Source organism: Branchiostoma floridae, chromosome 6 (genome assembly GCF_000003815.2).
Source record: "Branchiostoma floridae strain S238N-H82 chromosome 6, Bfl_VNyyK, whole genome shotgun sequence".
In the NCBI taxonomy this organism is placed as follows: Eukaryota; Metazoa; Chordata; class Leptocardii; order Amphioxiformes; family Branchiostomatidae; genus Branchiostoma; species Branchiostoma floridae.
Window position 1 is genome coordinate 13,193,957 of NC_049984.1, and position 20,651 is coordinate 13,214,607.

At 40.7% G+C, this 20,651-nt stretch overlaps 4 protein-coding genes across 5 annotated transcripts; 2 read left to right on the top strand and 2 right to left on the bottom strand.

Moving 5' to 3' along the window:
• The first annotated feature begins 185 nt into the window (after nt 1–185).
• On the top strand, nt 186–5,464 carry LOC118417548 (mitochondrial inner membrane protein OXA1L-like). The gene is made up of 9 exons (XM_035823138.1): nt 186–282; nt 973–1,158; nt 1,478–1,760; nt 2,243–2,386; nt 2,600–2,685; nt 3,004–3,168; nt 3,709–3,813; nt 4,248–4,410; nt 4,999–5,464. The coding sequence occupies exons 1-9, from the start codon at nt 214–216 to the stop codon at nt 5,172–5,174; spliced, it is 1,377 nt and encodes a 458-aa protein (XP_035679031.1). The 5' UTR covers nt 186–213; the 3' UTR covers nt 5,175–5,464.
• On the bottom strand, nt 5,189–16,488 carry LOC118417549 (tetratricopeptide repeat protein 5-like). Its single transcript, XM_035823139.1, has 10 exons — nt 16,402–16,488; nt 15,233–15,365; nt 14,550–14,761; nt 13,955–14,102; nt 12,849–12,940; nt 7,726–7,779; nt 7,234–7,380; nt 6,491–6,705; nt 6,220–6,364; nt 5,189–6,104 (listed from the first exon to the last, which is right to left on the bottom strand). Exons 1-10 carry the CDS (start codon nt 16,474–16,476, stop codon nt 5,985–5,987), a joined length of 1,341 nt encoding a protein of 446 aa, XP_035679032.1. The 5' UTR covers nt 16,477–16,488; the 3' UTR covers nt 5,189–5,984.
• On the bottom strand, nt 8,205–10,321 carry LOC118417550 (meiotic recombination protein SPO11-like). Its single transcript, XM_035823140.1, has 2 exons — nt 9,411–10,321; nt 8,205–9,006 (listed from the first exon to the last, which is right to left on the bottom strand). Exons 1-2 carry the CDS (start codon nt 10,072–10,074, stop codon nt 8,462–8,464), a joined length of 1,209 nt encoding a protein of 402 aa, XP_035679033.1. The 5' UTR covers nt 10,075–10,321; the 3' UTR covers nt 8,205–8,461.
• Nucleotides 16,489–16,695: 207 nt separating the features above from the next.
• LOC118417154 (cytosolic iron-sulfur assembly component 2B-like) lies at nt 16,696–20,515 on the top strand. Of its 2 annotated transcripts, XM_035822570.1 has the most exons (6): nt 16,696–16,861; nt 18,349–18,428; nt 18,834–18,959; nt 19,383–19,428; nt 19,563–19,638; nt 19,732–20,515. In XM_035822570.1, exons 1-6 carry the CDS (start codon nt 16,735–16,737, stop codon nt 19,751–19,753), a joined length of 477 nt encoding a protein of 158 aa, XP_035678463.1. In that variant the 5' UTR covers nt 16,696–16,734; the 3' UTR covers nt 19,754–20,515. The 2 variants fall into 2 exon arrangements, with proteins under 2 accessions (XP_035678463.1, XP_035678464.1); XM_035822571.1 differs by having other exon boundaries at nt 19,563–20,515.
• Nucleotides 20,516–20,651: the final 136 nt, after the last annotated feature.

Genomic DNA, 20,651 nt, shown 5'->3' on the forward strand with positions numbered 1-20,651 from the left:
TACTTAGGGGTGTTTCTTTAGAATGTTGTTTCATCAACCAGGAAATAATAGCTTATTTATTCAACAATTTTAAAAGATCAGATATAAAAAGAATTATTCACATAACTTTATATGCAAATTAGTTCTTTGTTTCTTTGTAATTTAGGATTAATACATTTATGTAACTGCCAGTAATGGTATAACCCAGGGTAACCCAAAGGCACAGGCACAGGCATGGCGGCGTTGGTGCGAAGTTGCGGCGGTGGAGGGCATTTAATTTTTAGAAATCTGGGCAGACAAGCGGTGAGTGCAAAATGCGATTTGCTGTTCTTTGATTTGTACAACCTTCAGAGTCAACGTGGGGCGGTCTGTGTGCCTATGATTGCAGTTATAAGCTGACAGTGCTCAATGCAAGTCCACTACGTTTGTGATGAGGGAGGGGGGCATGAAATTTTTTTACAGCAATTAACATGGATGTGTACCGGTAGGGCATGGCAACTACAATATAGTGTGTCTACACTTTAAACCAAATGTTTGGTAACTTTGCTCTTCATACAATGTAGCAGGCATTGAATAATCTCTTTTCTGTTTTGTATAAAACTAACATCATCATCATTTCATTTTCAACCCAAAACATTGTATTTCTACCTCTACTTCTTCGGAACAAGGAATGAGACATTTGAATTGATGTTCCTACAATTTGTAGTTTGTGGACCCCAAATTTTTTTGGAATTTCTTTTATTGGAATATGTGCTTTTGCAGCAGGTTATGGCATACCGGACTGTATATTCCGCATCACCCACTGTCCCATCCTTTCCATGAGTTGACTTACCCTTTGGCTGTCAGGCACTTAGATCTGCAGTCAGCCTGGTAACCTTACCTCAGATGATACGGAGTACACTACACCATGTTGTATTTCCTACTTACACCAGTTTTGTATGATGTTACATGTATTATCGCACATCATAAGCGAATTCCTAACCTTTCTTACAGTCCCAGCGAGGCTATGTTGCAGTCCACCAGAGTCTGGGCCCGGGTCACATCAGGTCTGCACCCAGAATAACACACTTCACTGACGTCACATGGAGCTGGCTGAGAAGGAACAACATGGGGGTTCTGGGTATGGTGGGGATTCGGTACAACAGCACAGATGTAGAAAGGACACAGTCCAATATGCAGGTGTGTAATTGTTTTATTGCTCTAGCATACAGACATGGCATCCTGTTGAATAATGGATATAATGTCAGTGTTTGTCCAACAATGAGGATCTGGGTTCAACCCCCTGACAGGAGGTGAAGCAAAAATGGTGTAGCAAATGATTGACAAGATGGGAAAGGTGTCTTTGCCTTGGTTATTATAAGTTGCACAGATAGAAAAATGTATTGACAGGTATCAGCAACGAATTCACAGTAATAGATAAAACATGAAATTTGTGAAAACTTATACAGTATTACAGGTACTTCACAGTTATGAGATCTTCTTGTTATTTATATAACAGGCAGCAGATACATCATCCAGCCCTCCTGATGCAGTAGCACCAAACATCACATCTGAAGTACCACCAGCCATCGCCACTGATGCCCCACTGACAGAAGTCACTCCTGTACCCTTTGAGACCCCCACTGCCCATGACATCATGCAGGCCGCAGCAGAGACAGGGGTGGATCCTTCCCTCACAGAGCTGGGGCTGGGAGGATGGTCACCCATCTGTCTTCTTCAGTCATCCATAGATATGTTTCACTCCACATTGCACCTACCATGGTGGGCCTCCATTGTCTGCTGTAAGTAAGACTGTTCTGATATGCCTTTAGAAGTTAAGTACTCTGTGCTTCAGCCTATTCTTTCCAGTGTTGAACACACAGCCAAGAGTTTTTTTTTTCGTACAGTGTAGTTTGGATGTCATCTGAGTCAGGACTGAGTGGTCACATTAGGGGCATCCTCACTAGACAGCTTTAAACCATGCTTTCAGCTAGATGTGCATTTTTACAGGTCATTCAGTGTAATATAACCAGCTGATACTGTGTTAGGTGCCTGTGAAATTCATGTGTTATGCTGAAGGGCTGTTACACTGCCTATAAAGATACAGAGTAGCTTCCTGGTAGGGAGCATGCTTGTCCTTATCTTGAGCTCTTTTTGTAGTTTGTAATCTTAAATTCACTTTGGCTATTTATCTGTATGTAAATGTTAGAAGACTCCATTTGTGTTGTTTTATATTGATTTTGTTGCTCATGCTTTTGTCTGCATTTCCCTTCCATCTCTGTAGGTACCCTGCTGGCCAGGAGCCTGATGTTTCCCTTGATTGTGAAGGGACAGAAGAATGCCATCAACTTAAACAATGTCATGCCTCAGATTCAGAAAATGAATGAGAAGATTAACGAGGCCAGAACGATGGGAAACAAGTTTGAAGGTATGTTCACTGTAGAGGTCAGACACCCTAAAGACTGTCACACATTTAGGATCTTCCCACGACTTGACTCAGAACAATATATCTTTGCATAGAGTTGTGCTATTATGAATGTGGCTGCTGCTACTCGGACCCAAAGATATTTCCACAGGCATTTGCGAGTCCATTTATTTCTGAATCTCCCTGTAACCACTATCCTTTTCTCCTCCTGCTCAGTTGCCCACCAAACTGCTGAACTTCAGGCATTTATGAAAAAACATGGAGTCAATCCTTTGAAAAACTTCCTGGTTCCATTGGTACAGGTGAGATGTTTTTTATTCATGTATGTCTTAAGTCAAAGAAATACATGTGGATACCAAATAACATATGTCTAATGATTATAGTACTGTAATCATGTGTGCATCTGTACTAGTAGTTATGTATGTTAGGCCGTTAGGGGTATCCACTTAGAGTAGAGTAGAGTAGAGTTCTTCGGCTTTGTTCAGCCAGGCTCTTGTAATTTCATATAGCACTGTAGTGAAGGGGATGTGATTAGGTTTGTTCTGAAAATTTTGTCCTCATAGGGCTATTGAAGACCTGCAAAAAGTGCTTTTTCATTCAACATACTGTTTTTCTTCTAGATGCCTGTTTTCATCTCGTTCTTCGTGGGCCTGCGGCGCATGGCTACCCTGCCCATCATGAGCATGGCAACAGGAGGAATTTTCTGGTTCACTGACCTCACGGCCTCCGACCCTTACTTCATCCTTCCTGTCATGACATCTATTACAATGCTGACCATCATTGAGGTAGTGGACTTGTCAATATACAAAAAAATTACAATGTAGTTTATGTGTCACGGGCAACAATTGTGGTGTTTGGATGATGGCATCCAAGCATGGACATAAAAAAATGATACACTAGATTTTTGTGATCTAGGCCTAGGGGGGAAAATTGTGTTTCCAGTTCCCAGCAAAAACCTGACAACCCTTGGGAGTTGACCTCCGTCTGGCAAGGGACATCAAATTTGACATCAGGGTGAATTGTGCTTGAACAAATTGAATTGATGTCTGTATAATAAAAACTTGATGGTGGAAATACCAGTGTCTTTGATCGAAAATAGACAACATGGCAATCCCTACCAACCATCTGATAACTCTAATTTTTTTCGGAGCTGTAACAGGAAAGACGTTAATTTTCCTACACTCTACCTCCCATGAATAATATTTGACTTGTTTTTGAATTAGAATTCATCGTACCAAATGATATTGCTATTAATTTCCTTGTCGCCAGGGACATCCTTTATCTTGGGTCATGTTTTAAACAAGTTTACTTGTCTCCCCTTATAGCTTGGTTCTGAGTTGGGAGTGGAGAATCCTCAGATGAAGATGATGAAGAATGTGATGAGAGTGGTGTCTTTGATGATCCTGCCTCTCACAGCTTCATTCCCCACTGTAAGTACATTCTTGTCCAATATGCCTTGGGGAGGCTAGACTAGGCCGAGTTTACCACTTTGGTGGGCATGGCCACTAACCAGCTGTCAGTCAATCAGAGAATGTTTCTGTAGGTAAACTGTTCTCTCCTAACAGCAGGTTAGAGGCTTGTCCACAAAAGTGGAAACCCCAGCCCGGTTTAGCACAGCTTCCCCAAGGTATATTGCATTGTGTAGGAAAATGCAGTAAGTATATTAGACATGTCACATATCTGAAATTCACCAGTGTACCCTATAATTGTATCATCTAACTATAAAGAACTCAGCTATCCAAAATCTGAATCCATATGATTTTGACCAATTTCTTCCCTTAAATATGTGTTCCAGCATTCAATTTATGTCAGAGATAGAAACTGTTGAAACATGTACTGATTGTTTTGTTGTACTTTTCAACAGGCTATCTTCACATACTGGATGACGTCCAACACCTTCACCATTGCTCAGATCAGCCTGCTGAAGGTCCCTGCTGTCAGACAGTGGCTGAAGATGCCGAACAAGATCCAGCATGATCCGTCCAGTTTGAAGAAGAGCGAAGGCTTCATCAAAGGCATGAAATCAGGTAAGACTATGTTGTAGTTACCAAGTGTCCTAGCTAAGTAAAGCTATGTTGTAGTTACCAACTGTCCCAACTTAGTAAAAGCTACACTGTGGTGACCAACTGCCCTAGCTAGGTAAAGCTGGCTTGTAGTTACTCTAAATTTTTACATTTTTACTTGACTGTTTTCCCCATAGTTATAGTCACAGTACATGTATTTACCTACCTTAGTTGCATTCCAATTATTTTCATGATGTGAAAATAAACTTTTGTTAGCATTTTTGCATCCCAACCTTAACATGTATACAATTGATTGATGCATTGTTCCCACCTAAATCAAACATTTTTGCCAGTAGAGTGTATCATTTTAGCAGCTCTTGAATTTTTCTATAAAATAGACTCACTAAAATAGATAGGCCACATTTGCCAGCAAATATAGCATACTTCGCTCTCCCCATGAAAAACTAGATGGTTGCATATCAACCTTTTGCATAAATGGACTATCCCAACATCAGCCCACTCCAAAATGAAATTTTCAAAATTTGACATAAACCCCACAATGTCATGAATAATGATGTAAGAATGAATTATAAATATGTTTTGTAATTCCAGGGTGGAAAAATGCTAACCTTGCTAATGAGGTGGAAAACAGACAAAGACGAGCAGCACTTAGATGGAAGGAGGCGGGGACAGGTCCGGTACCACAGACATTCACTTACGACCCAACCAAGCAGACGCCAGCGGGGGCCCATGGCATCAAAACCAAAGGCACAGTCCGCAAAAAGTAGACAATTTCGAAATATAGTATGAAACAATCTTGTGTTTATTGTAGATTTTATACAGAAACTTCAAACAGGCAACAATCAAAAGGTTCCAACAGTCTTGTACAATGTACAATGATTGTTGTGTGCAAGACGGTGCAAATTCATCTTTTGTGTACTTAGCAATACAGTTGAACAACAGGTTGTATTATGATATACAAAACAATTTATTAGCATAAAGCTTCAGTTTGTGTGAAAATGTCTCTGTATCACATCAATCAACTTTAGATGAAAACAAATAAACTACATTTTTTTTTTTTTCCAACAGTCAGTTTTCACTGTTTCTTGATTCAAGTCATTGTGATAGACAGCCAGGGTTGGTCTATTATGCCCTCTTCAGCACACATCTAATAAGGGATATAAAGGCCACCAGTATCTGAAGATCATATGAAACATACAAACTATGTACAAAAACTCCAGATGCTCAGCTCCATACTATTGAAGGGTGTCCACCGAACAAATAGAACAGCAGACTCAATAACTTCCTTATCATATGTGCTCCAATCACACACAAGTGCCTACCTAAATGCAACTGATTTTCCATGTTGCCGTAAATCTCATATCCTTAGTAGCACAGCAAGTTGTGTCTCTCACTCTTTGAAAAAATCCTACACATTGTCGAATCAGTTTTATTAAATTAGGATATTGGATTTAACGGGAAGAATATGTGTATACAAACCCACATAAGACTTAACAACAAGGCAGCAGTCCTTAAAGGAGTATCAGATAATCTATTTTGATCAGAATGTACACAAAATACCAACTACAACAGTTGGCCTATTCACTCATTGTTGTACAAGCCAGGACAGTTGGTGCTTGTTTGTCCAGTCCTAGCTTCCTGCTGTTGACCACAAGGACCAGCGGAGTCTCCACACGGATCAAGCTGAACTGGAACTTCTGCAACAAGTATAAATTTCACATTTTAGCGTAGCATCTCCAAGGTGTATTCCATATGTCGTAGGTGAGGCTCTGCATACGAGAATTAGAAAATCATTTAAGAGAGGATATGTACCTTGTCCTTGTGCTGAAAGTCTACATGTTGCAAGAAAGGCTCTGGAATGGCCACCGAGTCCCCAACAATTGTTCCATAATTAGGTGCCACGTTGTACAACGTTACTGCAAAGCAGGTGCCTTCCTTGTCGGTCAAAGCAAAGGTGCTAGAAGAGTGAAGACACATTTGTCAGTTAAAGAACCAACGTTTCAGTCTCAACAACTAAAAGCATTTGAGAAAGTTACCAATTCTTCCCTTTTCACACAAACTACAAAAGTATTGACATACTTACAAAGGAATGGTTTCCTCTGTTGTGACACTGCAAACCACTTTGCCCAACACCAGTTTATTCTTATTCAGTCCAGTAGCCAAATTTGCCAAAGTTGTCGATTCCAATGGAACTTTCTTCCCTGTTGAGCTTTCAAATGATCCGCCTCCATATGGCCCCAGGTCCTTCTCTGACAGAGACTTCAGCATGGACTGGAGTCTTTTGGCTTTCAATTTCCCCTGGAAAACAAAGAACGTATCGTAATATTGTAAAATCATTTACTTTTGTAGTCTGGTATCATCCGCGGTAGGAGGAAAAAGCATTTTTTTCAGTAGTCCTATATACTAGAAAACAAATTTGGGATGTCATGAAATCCCAGATCTACATGTGTACATAGAATTTGCTACAAAAACATAAATGTGAAATTTTCAGGATTTTATTTAGGTTTAATTAAAAAACACTGGTAATGATCCTAGCTCTTTTCAATAAGTACATTAGGATGTTTCAAGTGCACTAGGTGTGGCTCTTCCCAAACACGAGACATCAGGCTTTACGTCCCATCTGACAGGACATCCCTACTCGAAGCTAGGTACTTTTTTTTTACCTGATCATTAATCAAGTAAGGAAATGGGTCTTAAGTGCCTTTCTCAAGGTTAAAACACTGGGGACTGCTAGGAATGCAAACCCAAAACCTTTAGATTCAAAATCAGCACTCTAACCACAAGACTACCTTACCAAGTTACCATCCATGTCACTTTCCTCCCTACCTTGTGGTGCACCATGTCCGCCACCTTGGACAGGTAAGTGAGAAGCTGTGTCTGCTTCATGCTAGGCTGGTCCCACGTGGGGTCCAGTGCTGAAGCTTGGTCCCAGTGCATCAAGGCCAGCTGAAACTGTTCTTCATACCTTAACACCTGTCAACAGATGAAAGAAAGATATTATGAACATAACTGATAAATATCAAATATCTGGCAATGCTCATCCATTCTCCCTTGCAGAGACTCACCCAAAGCCTATATGATACACCTTGGGTAGGCTCTGATGAAAACTATGTCAAGGTTTCCACTTTTGTAGACATGGCTGTCAGTGATAGAATCACCTAAATATTTTCTTCAGGTAAAGCCAATTCTCTGATTGGTAGACATCTGGTTAGAAGGGAGAATACACTTATCTTCAATTTAAGCATGACTCAAACCTACAGTATTGATAAAGACATTTGTCAAATAATAGACGAGTATGTGTATGGAGGCTTGACCTACTGTTGCTTTGTTGAAGTGCAGGTCTGGATTGCTTTTGGCCACAACATCGCCCTCCTGAAAGAGTTCAAATAGTTAAATATCTGATTGGAAATAAAAGAGATTTTGTTATCTTTCCTCTTCTGAAAAGCTGCAAATACTAGTAGTACATAACAATGGGACTGCCTAGCAAGACATTACAGCTGTTATTAATCTACTTTTCCAACATAAAAAAATGATCCTATTTTACATACAGGTATTCCTGAAAAGTGTTATATAACACTTACAAATAATGTGAAATCATGAAAAAACACAAATCAATATATTCAATACAACATCTTTATTATGTGAAACATAATCTCTGTACACAGTATTGACAATGCCAGCCTTTAGGCATCTTACAGCATCCTGTAACAATTCAATGCATGCAATTCCCTGGATGCCTATCATATTTCATAACATGGGCATATCCATATGATACATGCAATAAATATTGGTGTCTTATATCAATATCAATATCAGAAAATGAATGGTTTACAGATATGTTCCAAAAGAATACAAAATGTCCTCATAGAGTCAATGTCTTTATGCCAGTCATTATGCATTCAGCTTCTTTTTTGAAGTTCTTTCTCAGCAAACCTTTAGTAGTCAGCTTATGGGAGTTAACATTTATCCTTGTTGCCGTACAGATGTGTTGACTAGTCAGACAAAAGCAACTTCAAGTCCTTTCAAACACATCTTTAACAAAAAGGTTTTGACATTAGATCCATCCTCCAAACTTGATTTTGTTAGGAATGTACACATCTGTCAGGAAGGTTGGAGAAATGGAGATGAGAGACTGGATTTCCGCCTTTCTGTCCCTCGTCATGAATTCCTCTAGCTCTCTCCTCCACAACGGCTCTGCAGAAAGGTACGGCCTTCTTAGTAGCTCCCTTGCTTTCGCTCTATCCGAGTCAGTCATGGGTAAGAGAACATCTTCTTGGATACATAGCCGCCTGACGTCCGAAGGCAGCACTCCAAGCCACTTTAGGGTGGGTACAGTCAGGCTGTGGGATTCATGTGAAAGTGCCATGGACCCGTACTTGTATGTACACATGATTTCCATACCGTGGGGGTCAGCGTCCACCAGGGCAAAGACGGGTATGTGGAAAGCCTTCCACAGTTTGTGGACTAACATACGTGTGTTGAGGTCGGGTACCCCCTTGCCTGTGACCAAGATGCAAGGTGCCAGCTTCCTGCAGAACCCGTCGTCCAGCAACTTCTGGAAAGTGGCATCCTTTTCCACAACCAGCACAAACTTGGCGTCTGGAAGGGAAAAGAAGGACATCAGCAACTTGGTTGCAGTTTTAACACTTATCCAACCAAGTCATTTTTTAATATAATGTATATGCCATCTTAACATTTTTCATTGGTGAAATAACTCCAGCCATGAGTTTGTATATGTCTTACAACAGGGGGCTAAAATTAAATAGAGAATGATATACTGTTGACACTGGTCTATTAATAGCTTACCCATACAGACTAAAAAAGGCCAGCTTTCAATTTATGAAGTGTGATTGCAGAAAACAAGGAAATTGCTTGACACAGCTGTAGAGATTTTTCCATTGCAGAATTCCTTCCATCTTTGTCACTTTCTAAAGAATTTAAAACTTGACAGAATATTAGAAGCATTTGAAAACAGGCACACCAGAATAGAAACCCTGACTTACTTGAGTGTAGGTTTGTGATATGTTGTACGTGTGCTGGCACCATGGTCCCTCCACTTGCTACTGAGCAGTCCAGAAAACTGCCATCGCTGTCCACCAGGGTTAGATCCCCGGCTACACAACCTTTGGATGTGGCTAGGATGTGCAGACTATGCCTGGGTACTTCCAACATGCAGGCAATGTCGTCAACTATCGTGTCAAGCACACGCTGGCTACCAAACAACTTGGTGTTGTTGTAAAAGACGTCCCGTTTTGTAGAATATGTGTTCGTCTGCACAAGCCGGTAACTTATGGCAAGGACTTGTAAAGTTCTTGCGAATCTTGTAGTCGATTTTATTGCCGAGAAGTCCACCGTCTTTACTACAGGATTGTCACTGGGAACGACTCCAAAATCCTCGTCGAAGGAGACGTTTGAGGAGTTTTGCCTGTCTTTGTAAGTCAGGACAGGAGACTGTCCTTTGGACAAGGCGGCAATCATTGTCTCGGTAAGACGCTCGATAGCTCTCAACACTTGTCCCCTGGAACCATTCTCTCCATCGTCTGAGGCAGATGACTTGTCTTTCTTTGTAGAGGGTAGTCTTTTATGAACAATCTCTCTTTCACGATTCAGAAGTTCGTGGCCTAAAGTCTCAAGGGAATCCCAGAAATTGACATCGCCTTCCGTCATCGCTGAATGGTGTTGTAACGCCAAATTTTACTTTAGCACGCTCCCTCGCTCAACAGATCGATTTTCCAGCTGCATGAAGACACCAGATAATATCCTAAAGATACTGTATGGGAAGCGATACAGTTGTCATGCCACGATAACAGCTAGAAATGGGTCGTCTTGTCTCCACGTCGTCTGCTCTCGGCTTTTCGAATGTTGATGTCCGCCATTTTCTTTTTCGGGCAATACCACGGCAAACAACCGGGTAGCAGACACTAATACACACGTTTTCATACATAAGTAAAATCGAATGTTTGCAAATTAAAGACTATTACAATCTTAACTATGTACATATGTATTTAGAAACATTTTATTGGAGAGTGCGTAGCCTCACATTATTCTACATTCAAAACTTGGTGCAATGTACTCCCCCCATTAAAGGTCCAAGTTGGTACAGTCCCAAAGCAGACGACAGCGTGCGTGCGTCCAGCTGATAACACAGTTGTCTCCGGCCAACTTCCGTAAAAAATCACGTGGTTTCCTCACCACAAATTGTTGTAAAACATTTACATCATCCGGGTATACGCCAAAAATCATTTCCCTGCCGACTCATTATGCGCTAAAGGCTGGGGCTCAATGCTGGAAGCAGTTATTTGTGAGTGTTCTATCGTTGCTAACCCAAGTTCTACCTGTTGTCAAATGCATTGTCAACCACGGTTGAAGTAGGCATTCTAAAACAAACATTTCACAGCAGCCTCGCTAATTTCAAGTTGTGATGGCGGCAAGCGTTCAGACAGCAATAATGGACAACGCAAGTGCCATGGAAAACAACGGGACCAAATTCACAACGGAAATCGTGCATTTTGAAGAACAGGAGAGGAACATTCCAGAGGAGGGACATTTGAGAGAGGAACTTTCTCAGAAGCAAAAGCAGTCTGAACTAGCTGAGGAACTAAGGCTCCTGTCTTACTGCAGATTACATCGCCCTCTCACAGACTCTGAAGAGAGAAAGTTGAGCATCATTTTGAAAGAGCGAAGCCTGACTCGGGAAGAAGTTCGCCAAGGGTGGATGTGGAAACGGAGCAAGAACACCGCCAACCAAATATACGGTACTGCTAGAGGTAAAAATGAGTCAAGGGCAAGAAAGTGTGTATCTCTACTACAAGACGTTTCACCAGAAGTTGTAAGTGTACCAACCACAAAGGAGACAGACGCAACTGAGAGTACCTCTCCAAGCAAGCAATTTCACTCTAATCTTACGCCAAATGTCAAAAGAATGGCCAATAAAATGGGCACAAACAAGGTGGACAAATCTGAAGAATCAAGAAAAATGGAACATCTTGCTCCCAGTTCTGGCACTGGTTCGACCGTGTCCACACCAACATGTTCGCGGTCAACCTCAAAACAGGAAGTTTCAGAGGAAATCTGTTCAAAGGAAGATAAGGAAGATAATGAGGTCATCTACTACACTACTGACATGGCTGACAGTGAGAGCCTCGACAGTGTGCTGGGGGATGTTCCCCTGTACCCCGAGACAGAAATGGCTGCAGAAAAAGTAGCAAAACAAGACAGAAGCCAAGCTGACGTTGCAAGCATGATCAGCCATAGTCACCTGCCCAGGAGAGGCCTGCGGGGCCACCTTGTGAGAATGTGCTGCTGCCTGGTACCCCAGAGTGAGGAGATGGCAACAAGAGGTTTCCAGGCTCCCATGGAGCTTGTGCCAACTTCAGTGTTGAATGATAACTTCTATATCACAGCAGAGGCTAGCACTGAGGATATGTCCACTGTGCTTACAGCCGTGGATGGAGAATGACTCTTCAAACTGTGAAAGTCTGTTTCCAGCTTTAAATGTTTGTTACACCCATTCACGTTAATGTTAGGGGTGTTGCAAAAGAAAAGAAAAGGCAAAATTTGATTCCATTGGAATTTGCAAGCCAATGTTGTTAATTTTGTTGTTACATCTGCTATTATGAAAATATATTGTCATGTTATGAAGTACAGATTTTTTTAATGAAAGGGGTGATTTTTTTTCCATGCCAACAAGAAAATTTCCTGGTGATCTGTGTTCATTTTAACCCGGTTTCTAGTTGGTTGAGGCAAATATAATATCAGAATAATTATTTGATGTGTTTTATCTGTGTAGATCTACCAACATCATAAGCTTTTAATGTAAAACTATATTTGCTTGAATATTATGTGTACATACATAGGTGTAGCAAGTATTTAATTGTAAAACTATCCTATCATTATGATGGACTAGAATAGTGTTATTACTAGTCACAGAATGATTTAATAGTTCCAAACTTCCCATGTTTGTTTGAGATATTAATGCTTTAGATGTAAGTCAAACCAAAGAAACTAAGTACATGTCTTCATTTCATGCTACTGTACATAAGGGAAAACAAGTCCATTATCATATTTACAATGTATGCTTGTAGCATGAATGTGAACTGTTTTTTTAATAATCTGTCATCTACCTTTCTACACTATAAGACCTTTAAATCATATATCATATGTGATCTGGTCAGTCTGTGTCAGTAATTATTCAAGTAAAAGTGTTGAAAGTGATAACTAAACAATATTACCTACAATACTTGACAGTCCCATAATAAACATAAAGAAATAAGATAGTTTTAATAAGTGACTAATGGATGAAATTGGGAGTTATAAGTGAGATGGAATGTACTGATTATTTGTTTAGAAAAGTAAAAAAAGAGCCAACAATGCACATCTTTATTGAAATTTGTGTTTGTGAGTATTAAATCATTTCCCTCCACACTCCACCCAACACTTACCGCTTGGTTGTATGCACTCATACATTGTTTGAGAATCTGTAGATTTTGGTCACCAGAGAAGTACACAGACAGGTAGGCGTTGCCGAGAACAACTGGACAAAATATAAATGTCACATCACAAACATTAAAACATCATCACGGCTGGGTACCAGTACAGAACACTCATGTCCAGGCCCAGATCTGAACCTGCATCAGATCTTGTTGAGTGGTACAAAATGATTCTAGTCTTAAAACTTACTCAACTCATCACCTGTAGACTCATCCTTTATGCATTTGTAAATATAATGTATAGCTCAATGGAAATCAGTCAAGTCTTAGAAAGAAGTATAAACGAGGTTCAGGTAAATCTGCTCTGTATGGGCCTTAGATTGATACTTCAAGAAACAGCTAGTAAAACTCCAATTTAGTGCTACCTCCTGGACAGTACTTCTCCTAGTCATTCCAAAACTGGCCCTCTGATATTTTTTTTTTCTATTTTTTTTCTTGCAGATTGGTCTAGTAAGGAAAAAAAGTTATGTACCAGTCCATTGGATCAGTATCCACTAGGGGTGGGTACCGGTACAGAAAATTCAGGTCCAGGTTCGGTTCAGGTCCAAAGGATCAGGTCCAGGTTTGGACCTGAACCTGATTCATTATTCGAGAACTTGTGAATGGACAATACTAAAAACAATGGTCCACTTTGCAACAAAGAAACTGTTTTGTGGAGTATTCGACACCCATTGGTGTTTTGAAATCCTACAGGGCTACCTGCCTCTGTACTGACTGTAAAACTTGGTAGAAATGGCTATAGACTTTCCACCACTTTGCTCGTTATTTTCCTCGACCGGTAAGCCCTGAAACGTGAATGCCTGATCATATTATCTGTTCCTTTTCCAATAGGTCCAACATCTAGTCCACAGAATTTTTTCTTTTTTCAGGTTCGTTTTTCCGGACCGGTCCAATAAGAAAAAACGGTTTTGTACCGGTACACTGTATCCACCCATAATATCTACCTTTAAACGTAAAAATAGATATGACAACAAATGTATACACAACAGTAATAATATAGAGCAATCTTTAAAGAGTTGTCATTTGCAAATTTTACACTAGAAATGACAAAGTCTTACACCATGAAGTGCCATCATTGACATCCAGTTGTACAGCTTCCTTGGCTACAGTCACACTCTCCTGGATGTTCTTGAGTCGATCTACAGGGTCTGTACCAAGCTGACGTAAGACCATGGACAGATTCCTCAGCGACACTTTGTTCCTGGACTGTGAGAGAAATAAAGCGCTATTGCCAGCCCGACCGCGGGTCGGATCACCCTCCGGCCTTCGGCCGTCGGGCGATCCGACCCGCAGCCGGGCTGGGACCTCGGGTGATACGGAATACACTGTGTTGCATTCTATATGTACTCAACAAGTCCTAGGCCACATGATTGTCCCTAATTCAGGCTATAGACCTTGTCATGGAGACAAACTGTCTATGTATGACACCACATTACTTTCAGGGGTGTCAGCCAATAATGCAGCAATACCTGAAAGTGCCCAAATGACTGTGGGACTTAAATAACTACCCAAATACCAAAATTCATACAGAACAATCAATAGGATTTGGGACTTATAGGTGCATACACAACAGAAACTCCTGGCCCCCATTAGAGGTGAACCCTAGCTCTTACTGGAGGCAAAATATGCTTAGAGTTATAAGTAAGGTCCTACCTTGGTAAGAGCTCCAGAGAAACAGTTTTTGGCAGCCTCCACATCTCCTTTCTTCCAGTAGCACTCACCAAGGTTGTTCCATGCTTCCACAAGGGAGGGATCTAACTTAACTGCCTTGGAGAGCATGTCAAGAGCTTCCGGGTCAAAATCTGAGGTGACATTCAGGGCGCGGCCTCTCTGCATGTAAACCTGTGCCTTGTTAGGGCATATCTCTGTGTGATGAAAAGTTGCAGCATGAATGCTTTAGTGTAAAACATGATGGTGGTAGCATTACTACTAGTAAGAAAGGCAAACAATTAACTCCTTGAAAATGAACTCTGAGGCATTGTGATCAGTTGGTATTTGTTTATTTGTATGTTTGCTTTGGTGTGCGTCCACAGTCATGTGAATATTGCACAGTGGCAGCATATAAGGCAGAAGTGGTATAATACTAATAGAAGAATACTTTGAGAATCCAAAGCATACTTTTGTCTCAGGCTCAATGATGTCATAGTTGACAACCAAGATGACTCATGGCTACACCGATGCAGTAATGTCAGGTCATTAGGAGTCAGGTCACTTAGAGTTAGAGGTTTCACAATGATGTTCAACTTATTGAATAAGTCTCTTCCTAATAAACGTGAAAATAAAGCTAGTAGTAGTGGACATTACGATCATCCACTATCAAAAGGTAAGAATATCACCTTGTAACTCATCAAGCAGCTTGATGGCCTTTGACACCTCTGCTTTCACATCCTCAGCCTTCTGTGCTGCTTGGTCAATGCCATGTTGCTCGAAGTAATGGTCCCTGAACTCGTACAGCTTATCAACTGTGACCTTCATGGTGAGAAATAACAGAAGGAACATTCTTAGTAATCTTAGCCTTAAATCATATCACTGAATACATATGTCGTCAGTTAACTGTTGCATATCTGGAAGTTACTATGGGGAGCAAGAGGACTCATACATGCACAAAGAAATCTACTCTACTCTACTGTTCTTTACTCTACTCTACTCTACTGTACTCTACTCTATTGGTCTCTATTCTACTACTGTACTCTATTCCACTGTACTCTATTCCACTCTACTTTACGTACTCTACTCTACTATGCTCTACTCTACTGTCTACTCTACTGTTCTCTACTCTACTCTACTCTTCTCGACTTTTCTCTATTCTATTCTACTCTACTCGACACATCTCTATTCTACTCTACTCGACTCTACTCTTTACGTAGTCTACTCTACTCTACTGTACTCTATCCCACTCTACTCTACGTACTCTACTCTACTGTACTCTACTGTCTACTCTACTGTTCTCTACTCTACTCGACTTTTCTCTATTCTATTCTACTCTACTCGACTCATCTCTATTCTACTCTATTCCACTCTGCTCTACTCTACTCTACTCTACTTCTGCTCGTAACTTCTCCACTGTTCTTATAATACATTATTTGCAGCTAGTAGGTACCCAATGTTCTCTCAACGGTACTGTCTCTACTCTCCTCTTCTCTATTCTACTCTGCTCTACTTTTCTATTCTACTCTGCACTACTCTGTTTTGCTCTTCTCTATTCTACTCTACTCTACTTTATTCTGCTCTGCTCTGTTTTGCTGTACTGTACTGTACTGTACTGTACTCTACTCTACTCTACTCTTTACTTGTTACTCTACTCTTCTTCTCTACCTCTAGGTATCTACTCTAGCTCTTGCCTACTGGTCCATATCTCATCATCAGGGAGTTTAGACTTGGCACAAAGTCTTTATGCAGCTGCCTTTTCCCGATATGGCAGCGAGTTTTGGTCCAAATTGATACATCTCACATATGTACAAGACAATTTGGAAACCATCTACAGTGCTATGATGGTTCCTACAACCTTGAGTTGGTGGAGAACTGAGGTGTCCCCATCTCCGCCCTCCCCAACTGGGCCAACTGTCGCTACCTCCGCCATGGCCAAAACACTACAAAGCATAGTGGGAAATCAGACTATGCCATTCAAAAAAGGTATGATAATATAAAATAATCCAAAAATTTTCATAGTTTACAATTAATGTGACTTTACAACTTTCAGAGATATCTTTTATATCAAATTAAATGTATCTTGATATATAATAAAGCTATAACTATTTCCCAAAAGTATACAACTACAAGAAAGTTTCGTCACCTTTGACCTTTACTCCCCTATATTTAGTAATGTGGTGTTCCAAAAATGTCGAGTCCAGACAGGTTGCAGAACGCGAACCCTCAGCTTTACGGGCGCACTTCTGAGCGTGAGGTGACCCCAGAGGAGCTGAATGAAGATGTGGAGGATGCGATCGACGCCAGGGAAATATTTGATATCCTTTCTTGGCACAGAGAGCCGAAACCTGACAATGATTCAGCATGGTAGCTGCAGTAAATATGGGGGAGGGGGGTCACTTGCTGACAGATACGATGTAAGATGCACAGTTTTTTGAAGAGAAGGGAGTGCCATGTCTGCTGTTAGAGCTTTCTTATCAATCACAGCAAGTCCTAAGATGCCACTAAGAAATCTGATTGAGGTTCAGAACTTCTAGCTTTTGGTTTTGGTTGGTGATACTGATACAAGTACACCAAGGAGGTCCTTGAGTACACTGACCACAGGAATCATGCATACCATAATCAGGACATAATTTTTTTCGAAGTCAAGTTGGTTCACATTAAAGGGATATAACGTTAATGTAAAAAAATAAAGTCACTGTTTTCGATCATTTTTCTACATTATGAGTTGAGTCTACCTTATTACACTGCACAGCAATAGTAACAACGTTTGGATACGACTTGAAATATGCGCACTTTCTACCGCCGCTTGAGTTGCCCGCCATTTTATCGAACTCTCCGGCAAATCAAAGTGCGCTTTAGAACGCGTTCGGTGGTTCGCTCGAATCGTTACTGAAGTTTGTTGAAAGTCCCCGCTAAGCTCTGAAGATCTGCGACCGCAATGGTCGATTAAAAAATCTATGGACGGCTTACTTCCGGTAGGCTACCCGGAAGTAAGAGAATTTGGTCGTGGCTTACTTTGCCGTTGTTGATTAGCGCTAGAAATGTGAAAAAATGACGCAGATAAGTTGGAAATAAGTTAGAAATGTCAATCTGACCGGAGATTTTAGAGTTCAGAAAATTTGAAATTTTGGCGATAAAATTTTACGATATTGAAACAACCAGAGGGGCGAGTAAGAACAGAAAGAAACAACATGCCCCCTACCCGGAATCGACCGGGGTCGGCAGATCACAAATCACGAACGCTATCACCGTCGCCACAAAAGCACTAGTGCCCTTGGGCAAGGACGATAGGCAGTACTTGAACACCACTGTTATACTACTCCCCCTTTTCTTCAAGATTCGTCCTCGAATCTCCGAGTTCGACATCCCTGTGTGGCACATCCGCTAGCCTGTTACTCACAGGGTCGGCATGGGAACCAGTGAAACAACCAGAGGGGCGAGTAAGAACAGAAAGAAACAACATGCCCCCTACCCGGAATCGAACCGGGGTCGGCAGATCACAAATCACGAACGCTATCACCGTCGCCACAAAAGCACTAGTGCCCTTGGGCAAGGACGATAGGCAGTACTTGAACACCACTGTTACAATATATCCCTTTAAGACTCCGTCATGTTTAGATGATTTGTCATCACTGCCAGGAGGATCACCAGATTCCCTGTTTTATTGGTATGGTATTGTATTTATTTTAGTGGCAAGATTACTCTGGCTGTGTTACATGTGTTTCACACTTGGTGGCAAAACATCCGGAAACCAACCAGAACATTCCTCCTAAGGCCTAACAGTCCTTAACTCCAGGTGCACATCTTGTCAGGTCCATCAATGACCCTGAGCATCCTCTGACCCTGGAGGAGCTGAATGTTATTGAACAGTCCAGAATCACGGTGAGCTGGTGGTTACATACACTTGTACTCCACCTGACTAACACGATTGTTTGTTTATGCAACTGTGTGTTGTATCATATTTTACAAGTTGTGTATTATAAGCCCTTTCAGTGAAAATGGAACCTGTATCCAATTTTCCACCTTTTTCTTCTACCATGCTATAGAAGTTACATTTTACTTCTGTCAGACACTTGTTGTATCTGTAAATTCTACTCACTCCATTTAAATGGTTGTTGTTTGAAATATTGAAATAGTGAGGGGAAAATTGTCATCAAAAGTAACAAAATACATGTGTATGAAATTCAATCAGATCAATAATTTTTGTCTATGATTATGCATATCTTATGCATATTTTTGCATTTTTTGTTGTTGTATGATATTTTCAGTGTTGTTTTTATTTGTTAGGTTGATGAGGACAACAACCACGTGTCAGTAGAGTTCACCCCCACGATCCCGCACTGCAGCATGGCCACACTCATCGGCCTGTCAATCAGAGTTAAGCTGCTCAGGGCTCTACCAACCAGATTCAAGGTATGGTGCTCATTTACATCTTCCTAAGATATTGATGTCAAAGTATTACTTTGCTGTAGATAATTGCAGTGATATCTTACTGCTTGACTGCCTGCCTCCGGCAGCATTAGTTGAAATGGACAAGTACATAGTTTGGTTTTCAAGTTCATGGAGAAAATTAAGACTAAAACTTAAGAAGTGGAACCTCCCAAGCTATGCAAGTGTTTCTCATACCATTATGTTTTTGGTTCCATGTGTGTGTCTGCGGACAGTATAGCTCAAGGAGTTGAGGAGAAGTGGTTGAAAAAATGAAGGTTAAGTTTTGATATGGGCCACCAAGTGGCTTTCCACGGTACTGTAGCAGAAGTACCAATTGTAATACCTCATATTCTGGGTGTTGTGCTTTTTTAGTGATTTATAGCTCTTGTTTTTTGCACTCTATAGGTCGATGTACACATTACACCAGGTACCCACCAGTCGGAGCATGCAGGTATGTATCTATATCCCATTCTTTTGGCCACTTTCATAGTGTCCTTCCATGGTGACGGCTCATTTCTAATCTTGCCACCTACATGTATATTATTGGTTATGCACCTTAAGATTGTCTTTATTATTCTTCTGAAGTAAACAAGCAGCTTGCAGACAAAGAGAGGGTTGCAGCAGCGCTGGAGAACCAGCATCTCCTGGAGGTGGTGAACCAGTGTCTCAGTACCAGGAACTGAACTGTACAAGTGTCTCAGTACCAGAAACTGAACTGTACAGGTGTCTCAGTACCAGGAACTGAACTGTACAGGTGTCTCAGTACCAGGAACTAAACTGTACAGACTGTATTTGCTAAATCACAGCTTCTTGTTGTAATGTAAACAGATTTGTATAATACTGATAGCAGGACTCAGGATGTGGAATGTGTACTGCAAGGAATTCTGGAAGGGTTACATAGCTTCCTCTGGACAGGACTTTTCAAGGAGGATAGCATAGCTAGTTTTTGACACTAGTTATAGTGTAGATAATCATAATCATCTGTGTCACTGATCTGTGTCACTGTTTGTTTTTTACACTACAGAGTAAAGTTTCATGATTGTCACTGCAACAGTAATTACTGCTCTCATTTAAGCAGTTCTGCATGGTTAGATACTTTTATTTGCTTGTAATGTGATCTCTGAATAGTCACAACTGTGAAGAAACTAGATTGTCAAACAAGATCATCTCAAACAAGATCGGTAAACATCTAAAAATTTGTGCAACAGAGGTTGGAACTGTATAAAACAGCATTGAAAAAAATCCATGTAAAAGATTTTTAATTTGTTTTAATACAAAGTGTAAATAAAGATGTATTTATGGGAATATACAGTACAACACTTCTCAACACGTCAAAAGTGTTGCCTAACAACCATGAGAACCATATTGCAGGTTGGGACTAGCAGATTGCTGCAAAAATTGTACTGCTAGGTAGCGTCACTGATCTCTGGATGAAATGAGGAGTGTAAACCCAATCACACAGTTAGGCAGATTAACATCTATGTGTTCAAGTATGGACCTTTGGGATGGTTCAAGATTACAGATTCCTGATACTGAAAGCTGGTTTGTTTCTTCATTTCGGATGTCTATTAGTAACATACATCATGGTTACTATTACTTCAGTTCAGTTCTATACCACCATAATTTTCTCTCTTCAGAAGTTGATGGTGAACAAAAAGAAGGATTGGATTCTAG

Bases quoted from the DNA above. Each gene is read 5' to 3' on its own strand.
- LOC118417550 (XM_035823140.1), bottom strand. From the start codon at position 10,074: ATGACGGAAGGCGATGTCAATTTCTGGGATTCCCTTGAGACTTTAGGC. The intron at 9,007-9,410 runs GTAAGTCAGGGT...TTTCCCTTCCAG, and splicing joins TATCACAAACCTACACTCAA to ACGCCAAGTTTGTGCTGGTT.
- LOC118417154 (XM_035822571.1), top strand. From the start codon at position 16,735: ATGTCGAGTCCAGACAGGTTGCAGAACGCGAACCCTCAGCTTTACGGG. The intron at 16,862-18,348 runs ATATCCTTTCTT...CTCCAGGTGCAC, and splicing joins CGACGCCAGGGAAATATTTG to ATCTTGTCAGGTCCATCAAT. The intron at 18,429-18,833 runs GTGAGCTGGTGG...TTTATTTGTTAG, and splicing joins TTGAACAGTCCAGAATCACG to GTTGATGAGGACAACAACCA.
- LOC118417548 (XM_035823138.1), top strand. From the start codon at position 214: ATGGCGGCGTTGGTGCGAAGTTGCGGCGGTGGAGGGCATTTAATTTTT. The intron at 2,387-2,599 runs GTATGTTCACTG...CCTCCTGCTCAG, and splicing joins GATGGGAAACAAGTTTGAAG to TTGCCCACCAAACTGCTGAA. The intron at 2,686-3,003 runs GTGAGATGTTTT...TTTTTCTTCTAG, and splicing joins TCCTGGTTCCATTGGTACAG to ATGCCTGTTTTCATCTCGTT.
- LOC118417549 (XM_035823139.1), bottom strand. From the start codon at position 16,476: ATGGCGGAGGTAGCGACAGTTGGCCCAGTTGGGGAGGGCGGAGATGGG. The intron at 7,780-12,848 runs GTAAGTGTTGGG...GAACTCTTTCAG, and splicing joins TGAGTGCATACAACCAAGCG to GAGGGCGATGTTGTGGCCAA. The intron at 6,105-6,219 runs GTACATATCCTC...TACTTGTTGCAG, and splicing joins ACTTTCAGCACAAGGACAAG to AAGTTCCAGTTCAGCTTGAT.